Source organism: Opisthocomus hoazin, chromosome 20 (genome assembly GCF_030867145.1).
Source record: "Opisthocomus hoazin isolate bOpiHoa1 chromosome 20, bOpiHoa1.hap1, whole genome shotgun sequence".
In the NCBI taxonomy this organism is placed as follows: domain Eukaryota; kingdom Metazoa; phylum Chordata; class Aves; order Opisthocomiformes; family Opisthocomidae; genus Opisthocomus; species Opisthocomus hoazin.
Window position 1 is genome coordinate 14,044,247 of NC_134433.1, and position 11,292 is coordinate 14,055,538.

Consider the following 11,292-nt stretch of genomic DNA (forward strand, 5'->3'; position numbering starts at 1 on the left):
TTTGATAATAGCTATTCACTTCCTGTCGCTTTGACCCTCTCCTCTCCACATCCTGGGGAAAAAAAAAAGTAGAGGAATCCAGCCATAGATCAAAAAAATGAAGGCTCGGTTTGGGAAAGGGTGTGAGAACTTCAGAACTGAAGTCAGCTGTGAAAAACACTGACAGGAAGAAGTCTAGAGAAGCCTAAAACCCTTCCTGTCAATGTCTTCTGCGGAGCAGTGAGAGGGATTGTAACAGCTAACACAGTTTTTTGTTTCCACCTCTGTTTTTCTTTTGTAGTTTTGAGGAATCCGTGTTGTCAAAATGTGGCTGATGGGTGTGATCCTCTATTGGAAAAACTTTGTTTTCCCATGGAAGTAGGAGTATTTTCCCTGAATCCTAATGGTAAACAGGTTCTTACAGAAGTATCCTCGTTAAGCATAATGAACCTGTTGGCTTGGCTCTGTCTTTGAGCTGCAGCATCTTTCCTTTATGCTTTCATACATTAGAACTACAGGTTCAATAAGGAAACTTTTATTTTTGCCTTAGGGATATAGATCCTAGCTGTGTGCTGTGTTCCTGATGTGGCCCAAATACTGCCATCAAACTTAAACAAACAAAAAACCCCAGATATCCTGCTCCATTAACTGAAAGCAACATAAGCCATAAATAATAAATGCACTATATATGGGTCTGTGTCATTCATAGGTGCAATAAGCGCCTGCTGTATTTGCTTCATGCTTAGAATTATAAACACATAGAGATAACGTGAGGTTATTTCTGCAATAAAGTTACTTATTGATGTAGCAGTACAATAACCCATTGCTCTCTTCCTTGTTTCTGAAAGGATTTACCTATCCTTAGGTTTTTAAAAATCTTTTACCTGCCCTGCGGAACAGTGAGGAAGGGTGTGCATTCACGGGACTTGGTCATTTTTTCAGACGTGGAGTTACCTATTCTTATTTCTGATACTGGAAGAAGTTCTTGGTCTGATCGCTTTGAAAACACTAGGGAAAATTATTTCTATGTTGCTGAACATCCTGTGCCTTCTGAAGGAGGGAGGAGGGAGAACCTCACCATACTGTCTCCTTTCCTGACCCTTTGTTCCTTGCAAAGTTGAATTGCCTGTGCTGTTTATCTTCACTTCTTGTGCAATCTTTCCTCCAGTTTCTTCTGTGAAAATACCCAAGTTAAAGACAATGGCTGAAAACTGACAAAACTACACCACCAGAAAAGCCCTTTCGATCAGACCAGTCCCCCAGCTCTGAGCTGCCAGGAAGTGATTTAGTGAAAAAAAATATTAAATATCACAAATAATATTCTATAACAGAAGTTGTTTGTAGTTTTGAACTTCCAGACAACTCAAATTTTACTGAGTGGTATAGGGCTGGAGGTATGGCTGGACAGTTGAACTATGATGATTGTGTCTTCCCCTTTTGAGAAGGCATTCCTAAAACAGGATTTAGCAGAGCTGACTGAAAACAGAAAGCAAACCAGACTGAGGCATCAGATTACGTACTGTGGGCTGCAAGAATATTGTCAAAATGTTTTGTCTAAAATGTCAAGTGTCTTTTTATAAGTTATGGGGTATATTTACCCTATCTGCTGTCTCCTCTTTGCCTTCCCTCTTGTGCTCTCCCCACCCACCCCACGAATGCCTGTCATTCCCCTGTATATTTAATGATTTAGCTAATTAATTAAAGCACCAATATAGCTCTTAATTTACACAGGTAATTCTTCTGCATGAACTAGGACTAGACTCAACTCTAATCTGTGCTGAAAGTTGCCCTACTATTAACAAGCAGTTGAAACTTTTCTTTTTGGGAGGCATGAGATTAACATTGCTGTCTATAAGCTGCCGTGACATTTGTCAGAACCCACTGGGGCTTGCGTTGACACAGCCATGCCGGTGATCAGCGATTACTATGAGTGTACTCGAGCAATGGTGACGTTTGCCCCAGTACTTACATATTTTCTTCAGAAACAGTCGTGCAGTTACTGGAATCTTGTCAAGCAGTCTGTTTGCCACCCCAGGTGTTGTGTGCCAGAGCTGCTTCGAGAACAGGTGCTGCAGGGGCGGATTTTGGTGCTTCTGGACCTGGCCTGAACGCAAGCGAAGAGGTAAATGAAACCGGGAAAGGAAATAGAGTCATGCAGGGGGTCTGCTGGACTCTAACTGAAGCCTAGCAGAATTACAAAGTTGTTTTTTTATCTACCATTGTGTTAATTCATTAAAAATTTAAAATCTAAATCAGAAGCGCTAACAGGGCAAGATTTCTATGTGGACATTTTTAGCCATATTGCAAATGTCTTTAACACATTTAGCATCATACTATGTGTGTCTTCATCTTTTAGTTAAAAGCTCAGAGGCCTGGCATGAAACAGCACTAAAACCTAAAAGGAAACAATGAGATTTGTCCACTTGTCAAGGGAAAAGTCCTTCAGACTGATTTTTTTAATTTTAATTTTTGGCATACCCATGTAAGAGTGAATGAGATTATTTCTATGGAAGAGCAGTGTGACATGGGAGTAACGGCAGGAGTTCCAAAAGCTCTCCCTACCATTCAGTGAAAAGCTAACAGAGGCAGAAGAAAGCTCGGTGTTACAACACAATCCTTAATTCTACTGTACTCATTTATTTTATAAGCACCCAGCCCGTGCCCCCACAAGCCATTGCAGTCTCCCCCCCACCCCGGGTGCGCGCAGGCTGCAGCTTCGCAGCGGCACCACCTTGTGGTCGTGGTAAAATGTGTGGAAAAAAGCTCATTTCTTAAATCGACTTTTGAAATTATGCAATTATATTGATCATATTATATTACAGGCTCTTACATCTGAAATCTAGCAGCAATTCTCCTCCCAAATATGTTTAAATAAATAAGAAATTAATTAAAAACCCGACCTGCTTCTAACTTACATGAAGAGCAAGAGTTGTAGTTTTGCCTAAACCTATGGTTTGCCCACACCAAATAGCCAAGACCCCTGATGTGCGATAGGGATTTATTTTTTAAGAGGTAGGTAACACCACTTGAAAACACGGCATAGTGAAATGGCCAGAAAAGCGTATCATTCACTATAACCTGTAATACAACTTGAGGATGACAGGAAAATGAAGAACCCTTCATACCTTTTTCTTAAAAGATGGCTCAAAACTTCCACTGTTCTGTCAAGGTTAAGGTCCTTGCAGTAGAACTTTGGTCTTACTTTGCTTTAAAGGAACAGGTGGCAGACTGTTGTCTCTTGAATGAGACCCAAATGGAGTCTGGATTAGTCATTCTGATACTGTGATTTTTATCAATATTGAGGCATTCTAGGGTGAAGTGTTATCATGAAAAGTTGAAACTGGAAGATCAGGAATACCCTACCTCCTGGAGTCAAGCACACATGTAATTTTTATCACACATCAGTTCATGATAGTTTATATGATGAGAGTTTAGCCTGGTTTAAAAATCGTTCTGTGTAGACAATATTTACGAGAAATATCCAAGTACCAAAAAAGATGTTCAAAGACTTTGCTACAGTGCATAGCAAATGTATTGAAAAACATCTACTTATTAGATATATTAAATATGAATAAGACCTGCCCATGTGAATACATTCAGTTCTTACTATTTTAACACACACACACATATCTTACAAGACTGAAAAATAGTTATAGTCCAGTAATTTATGTACTTCAAGAAGGTGACGGAAGGTTTTCCAGCGCTGGGTTCTTCCTGGAAAGCTCTGTTTCAGACCATTTTAACAAAACAAAAAACAAAAAATCAAAGAGTGGTGTAACTGGTGACAACTTGTTCCAGAGCTGTGAAGCTGTCCAGGAAATCTTCCTCTTCGATTCCAAATTTAGTGTACTGGTGAATGTAGGCTCTGTATGTTGAAGTCACAGAAGGAAAAAGGATAAGACAGTAGCAATCAGTGAGGAATCTGACACATGAAATCAGATTGTATAGTTATTGTAAAACCTTCAAACAAAGATTGGTTTCCACCCAGTAACTATGCTGGTTAGTTTCTACTCTGCTCTCTTGAACTAATTTTGTAATTCGTACTTACTGATAAGTCACGACTTGTTTCTAATAGCTTTTATAACTTTGTGTATTGCTTAAGGAAACAAAATTGCAGCTGACAAAATTGGGCTAACTGGGAAATGGAAGGAGAAGGGATTACTAAATGAGAAAAGTAATTTATGATTTGAGATGCAAAGCCTAAACTGGTGTGTAAAGGGTAGATTGCTTCTCATCGCTGGTGTTCTTGTAACCTTGGCTTCATGATGACCAAAGTAAAGAGGCAATTATTTTCTAGATTTCTTGGTTCTAATGAAAAATCAAACTAATAGCATGGGAGCCTTAGTAAACACGCAGATCCCCTAAATGCTTTTGAACTAGCAAGGCACTTGTCTCCTGGACTGTGCAGCATGTCTGTACACAGCTTAGAAACTGTATGATCAGTAAAAGAGTTTCTGTGTGTTATTTTTAGAATGGTCCCTCTGGAATGCACTAAATTTGGAGAGTTTCAGTACTGAGAAAACAGTCAAACTGACAGCACTAGAGTATGTGGTCTCACTTATCCACAGAACAGAAGCGCTCTTCTGTGTTCCTCACCCTGCCATCATGTTTCAAGCACAAAAATGTTTCCACTAAAGTGTTGGAACAGTCTCCATGCTTATTCACCATTACTGTACTTTGCTGAAAGAGCAAGCTGTGTTCACAATGATTTTGCTAACACTGAAGATATTGGCAGCTATAAATGAAGTATCAGCATAATGATTTTCACTTACTTGGAAGCAAACATATTCCAAGCTTTTCCTACAACATTGTCAAGAGGTTTCAGCAGGAACTGGCTATTGCTGACCAAAGAAGCAGACTTCTCATACTTGTTAAATGCTCTTGGTGTTTTCCACGCGTTAAAAGCATCCTGAGGGTTCAGCCATGAGGTATATAGTGAGGGATCTCGGAAACTCCCTGTAACAGAAATAAGGCAGCCATTTCGACAAATGTAAAACTGCAGGCTTCTGCATCTTGATCTCAGTAGTCCTGTGTCACCTAATCAATGCTTGGCAGATCATTTCAGGCCTTGGAAAAAATCTGCAGGGTGGCCTGCTTGGTGAAAATATAACTGTTTTAAAAAGATTCATTAGCCTATCTGCAGGCATAGTCTCGTACCGGTACTTCATCTGCAAGCTATGCTCATCACTCCAGAAGCGGCTAAATATATTTTCAGAAAATATAGCCAAGAATCCTATTTTACACATGCACTTCAGTCTCTTCTTCCTTCCCCGAAGTGCTTCAGGAAACACAAAAGTCTTGCTTGTAAATACGACAGCCCTAAGCAATTAGACAATGTGGCCTTGGACATTAAAAAGTTTGTAGAGAGAACAGTGACCTTAGCAGTCAAATATGTGGGCTTGCTTTTTTTCACTTTTGTCAGATACGGTTGCAAAGAAAACAGTGAGATGTGAAACAAGAATCACTGAGGTACTGTGTCTTTCCTCCTTACCTAAGTCTACGCTGTGTGCGTCTTTTCCTCGTAGGATAACCAGGTTGGCAATGGAAGTATTGAAATGCAGGGGCTTATTTGTGGAGTGACTGGAGGGGATGGAGGAGCCTAGACACGGTGGTCTTACTTGCCAATCAATACCTATAAGATTTTGGCAGAAAAGATATATAAGAAAGTTAATGTTTCATGAAATATGGATTCAGACTAGCTGAAGAGTCAGATGGTAACTAACACTGTGCCCCAAGCTGAGATCATACTAGGGTTTGTAGTTTTTGCAGGTTAGTTAAGCAGCAATTGCACAATTCTGAGAGAAAAATGGTGCTAATCCAGCAGGATTTGCCCGGTAGTCACTAGTCTTACCAGAGAAAATGAATACTTGTTTCTATACTTAGCAACCTGCCAGCCCGTTCTTTGCATAACTGGAAGCTATACTGAATTCCCCACGTAGATAATATGGGAGAGCTAAGCGTGATTTTTATTAGGAGGTGTAAATAGAAAAACCATAGCAGAACTAACTATCCAAGGAATGTTCCAAGTGAATCATGCAAATTAAGCGCGTGCCCAAGAACTGTTGGTTTGTTTTGCGTATTTTCAATAGTTATAATTAACTGAGATGTCTGGGAGCAAAAACAGGAGCAAGCTGGGAGCTGCTGTGGCAGCTGAGTGAATACTTAAAGGAGCAGCTGGCTATGTGGAGGCAAATTCCTGCTGCCTGAGGGCAGCAACTCGTTTCTGAACTGACTAAAGTGGTCAGTGAGCTCCACAAAACAATAAGCTTTATTTCATCTGGAAAAATAAACGCTTAAAGAGTGATGGATACTGAAGGTGAGTGAATGCTTTTTACCTTCCTCCATTTTAGCATTAGCAATGAGCATCTGCCTTAAATGCTTGATGAGTCCAGGCCAACTGAATGTGCTGTAAGCGAGGGAGTTTTCAGGCATCTGAGGTATGTTACGAAGACCCAACATCTTGAATTCGGGATGTGGAACTAACGTCTCCATTAAGTCTCCTGAAAAAAGAAATTAACAGCTGCTTATGTTTGACAAAAATATTGCATAGGCTAGCTAAAATAGGAGAAGAGAGTGAGGAATTTTATAAAGAGCTACCAACTTAAGGTAAGAAACCAAGCAGGAAATATAAAGTTTTAATTTGACAAATATATGGACACACCTCAGACAAAACAATGCAAACTTGTTATGTACTGCTGAGTTCCATACAAGGATGTTAGTACTGCCTGTTTTACACTTCAGACTTGTCTTGCTTTATAGTCTGGCTCAGAATCTCAGAGACCCTATGCACCGCTAAAGAGATTGACAGACAGATGTGAAATTTTAATTTTACAAGCAAAACTCTTGGCAATATGGGTAATTTTCTCTAATCCCTTAAAGACAGGAATGTCAACCTGTTGCTACCAAGTTGTATGCTAGCCCGTCTTCCGAGTTAAACACAAAATTTTCATTTCTTTTCAGTTTATACAAACTGCTAGCCTAATGTGAAATGTCAAACTCACTCCAAAGTTACTGTCCTGTACAAATTTCCTCTGAAATGTAAACAGGTACAAGGGTGGCTGTAATCACTTGAAAAAGGAGAAAGAGGGTTCTTTTGGTAAAGAACGAAACCAGAAGCTGGAGGATCTATTTTTGACTCCACTACAAAATTGGGATTGAACTTCTAATTTAGTCTTTTGCTACACTTTTCCTATCTTAAAACTTGGGATGTATCTAAATAGCTGAGTCAGGGGACTGAAGAACTTAAATTCACAACATGAAATGGTTACGGAAACGTGTGTGAGAATGCATTAGGCGGCTGTATTATGGTTAGGCACCTAATGGGTTTCTGCTGTAGTGTAAGCCACCCTCTGCTGTGTAAGTGGGCTGGAAAACACTCCCCAGCTGGTGTGCAATGACTTGGTTTACATCCCTGAAGGAGATCTGTTTAATATTCATCAGCTGCGCACAGATCTTGTGGATGACATCATTTTCATGAACGAGAAGGGCATCTGATGACTGGTACAGGTGTGAGAGAGTCAGAACAGAGTTGTAGTTTTGAACAATGACCTGGAAACAACCGAAAATACACACAAATGAGAAACAAACAACTTAATCTCTTTCTAGTTTATAATCCTCTGGCTACTGCCATTTCCTCAGTTATGATTTAGGAAGTGATTGTTTTCTTTGCAAAGTGCAGAATGAGGTCAGTAGCTAGCAGAGCTTTTTCATAGAAAATGTGAAAATCATGAAGTCATGTTATCCTTCTCCATTCATGCAAACATGCTAAAATAAAATCTGTCTGAGAACTGATTATTATGCTGAGATACTATCATAACAGGAGATTTCTAGTTAGCTAATAGAGCTTCTCATGAAACGACATTATACTTTAGCACTTATATTATCAAGAATTTTTTTTTGTGAAACTACATGTACCAAATATTAGCCAAATAATTCATTAGTGGTGTTAGTTTCTGTCCTGTTGAACTTTGTAAAAGTAAAATGTATCTCTTTTCTAGTTTATTTCAGCTGCAGGTATTTTATGTTTAAAAGTAAACAGGGATTATAAACTTGCAGAATATCTCTGGTAAATACGACATTCACCTCACCAGTGCCGTAGGGCCAGATAACATGGTTTAGTATAAATGAGGTTGGAAAAGCATCTCTTAAACACTGGGTCACAAATGCTCCCAAGCCAGATCCTGTACCACCAGCCATGCTCATTATTGTGAAAAATCCACCGAGTCGGTCACATTTCTCTGCTTCTTTTTGTACCAGATTCATTATTACTTCCTTGTGTCTAGGCCCGTGAACAGAGTAACTGTCGAAAAACGACAAAACAGTGAGACATGGCAGGTGTTATAAAAACAAACGCAGTAAGGTGAGCTAGTTCATAAAGGTTACTTTTCTTAATATTATTTGTGTAACCTGGCATTATGCCACCCATTCTATCTGCAGTAAACAATCCTCAGCTGTGACATTTTGCAAAACAGCTGTTGTATTATAAACTGTGCTTATTTTTTCCTATTTTTAAATAAAATATATTCACTCAATCCTAAATTGCTACATTTTCACTGTAAATACCAATTTCACCTTGCAAAAAGCAGCTTAGAAATTTTGCTGCTATATATTTTGCTATTCTAACTTAAAAATAAATCAAGTTAATGTTATATACTCTGTACCTTGCTCAGCTGCAATAGTACCGCTCCTAGAGTCTAGACAGCTCATTAGCCTCTACAGTCCCCTCAGTGAAACTTGAAACAACCGTCCATACCCATTTGCCCAGTTGTTCCCAGACCCTTGCTTCTGACAGAAGTGCGACCGCTCATCATATTTCCAGTAGCCAGACCTGGCAGCTATTGATAAAGTTTGGCTGATTACTTTAGGTTCCATGTCAACAAGCACAGCCCGGGCAACAGGTACTGGATAGGAAGAAAAACAATACTAAGAATAATGTGCCAATATTGGAACTTCTTTATGCAAGATGGATGGAATTGCACCACGGCCCAGACTGTATTCCTCCCGCCCACGTAAGCTGAACTATTAATGGGACAGCACGGGCAGGTACAGAAAGGAGGACTTGACAACGCCTGGATTTCTGGAGAACTATCTATTGTTCCACAGACAAATCTGAACTTTAGAGACCATAGATCTGTCAGGCAAGAAGCCACTTAGTGTGTCTGATAACACCAAATTCAGATACTCTGGGCCCTACTCCACAGTATAATCTATCTGCAGCAGAAAATGCAGATGCGTGGAAGGAAAGATTGTTTATATTCATATGCTCGGTTTCCAGCTGCGTTACTGGCAGACTCGCTCTGTGGCCTCAGGCACTTCACTGCACTGATTTTGCTTCCATGGTTGTTAGTAATGTGAAGGCAGAGGGATGTGACAATTCTTCAAGAATGAAGGTAAAACTCATTCTTCAACTGGAGGTAAAAGACTTTTATTATTTCTGTACTCTTATCTACATTAGGCTGGAAACCAGACCCTCTGTGGGAAACAAACACTTCAATGCTGTACCTTCAGATTCCTCCTCGCAGAAAAAACGTTCTTTGCAAGACTCATGGTAGGATTCATTCTCCTTCTTGGAACACAACCCATGTGTGCCACAGACATCACTGCAGATAGCACTGAACACCTCATGACCAATCTGATTACCACACTGACCAAGCTGGACTGTGACTATCGACATCCTTATTCACTTTGTATTTAAGCCTAAAAAAGAAAAGTATGCCTTTAGTAACTGTGCAAAAACAATGGGGGGGGGGAGTTCTGACAAATAATTTCTAATCAGTTTTGCAATTTTTGAGAACCTCTAGTGAGGAGACGGCTACGCTACAACCATTGGCTATTTCTGGGGAAAAACAATGGGATTGTCAGCACTTTCTCCTGAATCAGGAGAATGCAGATGGCAGTCTACAGGAAATCAGTCTGTTTACTGTTGCTATGCATCTGAACAGCGCTAAAACCAACCACAGAGCAAGCAAAGTCTTTGATTTCTTACTTTTGCTTAGTAAGGCAGGATAGAAACAAATAATTAACTCCAACAGTTAGGCTTAGGCTGTAGAAATGTAATAAGAAAGTACCATGTGCCTTCAGAAATGTGAAGCCTGTTCAAAAAACCTAGCTGATTTCCAGTCCTGTGCTGCATGGGCCTGATGCCAAAATCTTCTGAGGTGACAAAGGGATTCCCTAGAGTAATTCCGCTTGCTTCCACCACAGAAAGCAAAGTATTCGATGCAGTACCTGTGTGCTTTGACATTTTTTTCCCACTCAGCATTTTGCAGCAGCTCTGGTTTCTCCCTTTTCTATTCTCCTTTCACAGGAACAAGGTCATTTTTTTTTTTAACTCACTTCATTATTCTGGGCTGCTATTTTTCATTATCACCCCAGCTGTGCCGCAGCACTTCTGTAGCAGCATTCCTTGGATAACTGCCCGTGCCAGTAACTTGATCCTGCTGCGTTTTGCAGGCAGGTATGTGCTATTTTTGACTCCCGTGCTTGATTTCAGCACCGTTGCCGGTCTGCACCTCGCAGCCTAAGGCCAGCCTGTCTGTTACTGCAAGGCCGAGTTACTCCTTCACCGCAGAAAATAAATAAATACATATGTAAAAGATTTTCAGAAGAGGGTGATGTCCAACCCACGCGTGTGGTCCGCGCCTGTCACCCGGAGCAGGCAGCCGTCGTTTGCGCCCTCCTCTCTGGAGCCGCGATCACCCGCCTGCGTGGGGACACCCACCCGGGCTCCGCCGTGCTGACAAGGCCTGCCCAACCATCGCCCGCCCGGCGACCTCCCGCCCCCCCGCCGGGGCCGCCATGTTCCCGGTGCTGCCCACCACCCGGCCCTCACGTCGCTCGGCCACCTCCCCGCCTCCCAGACCCTTTCTCGTCGCCGGCCCCCTCCCGCCCGGGCCTCCCCGCCGGTACAGCTTCCCTCCCGGGGTGTCTGCCCTCCGCCCGGGCAGGGCCGGCCGCCCTGAGCCCCGATCGCCACCAGCCCCTCCTCAGGGCTGACCTCGACGCCCCTCACTGAGGCGGCTCCGGCGCCGACAGCGCATGCGCAGCCACCTGGGCGCCGCGATCGCCTTCCCCGCCGGTTCGGACCGAGACGCGCCTTCGAACCGCCCGCTTCGCGCATGCGCAGAAGGGACTCCGGGCAGGTCGGGCACGAGGGGTCAGCCGTCTGGGCTTCACCAAGGCTTGTACGCATGCTCCCTCCCGGCGGCTTCGCTGCGCCCTCTGCGCACGCTCCGTGCCAGGAGCAAGGCAGGCGGGCGCGCACTGCGCATGCTCAGACCCAGCCCCGCGCGCGCCCGCCCAGCCTTGTCCTCG

The 11,292-nt window shown here is 42.2% G+C and overlaps 1 protein-coding gene across 2 annotated transcripts; it reads right to left on the bottom strand.

The window, feature by feature from the left end:
- Positions 1-3,523: 3,523 nt before the first annotated feature.
- TUBD1 (tubulin delta 1) lies at positions 3,524-11,083 on the bottom strand. Of its 2 annotated transcripts, XM_075440439.1 has the most exons (9): positions 10,976-11,083; positions 9,481-9,675; positions 8,732-8,879; positions 8,062-8,278; positions 7,296-7,527; positions 6,315-6,479; positions 5,471-5,611; positions 4,752-4,935; positions 3,524-3,844 (listed from the first exon to the last, which is right to left on the bottom strand). In XM_075440439.1, the coding sequence occupies exons 2-9, from the start codon at positions 9,650-9,652 to the stop codon at positions 3,742-3,744; spliced, it is 1,362 nt and encodes a 453-aa protein (XP_075296554.1). In that variant the 5' UTR covers positions 9,653-9,675; positions 10,976-11,083; the 3' UTR covers positions 3,524-3,741. The 2 variants fall into 2 exon arrangements, with proteins under 2 accessions (XP_075296554.1, XP_075296555.1); XM_075440440.1 differs by lacking the exons at positions 8,732-8,879; positions 10,976-11,083 and having other exon boundaries at positions 9,481-9,534.
- Between the last annotated feature and the right edge of the window lie 209 nt (positions 11,084-11,292).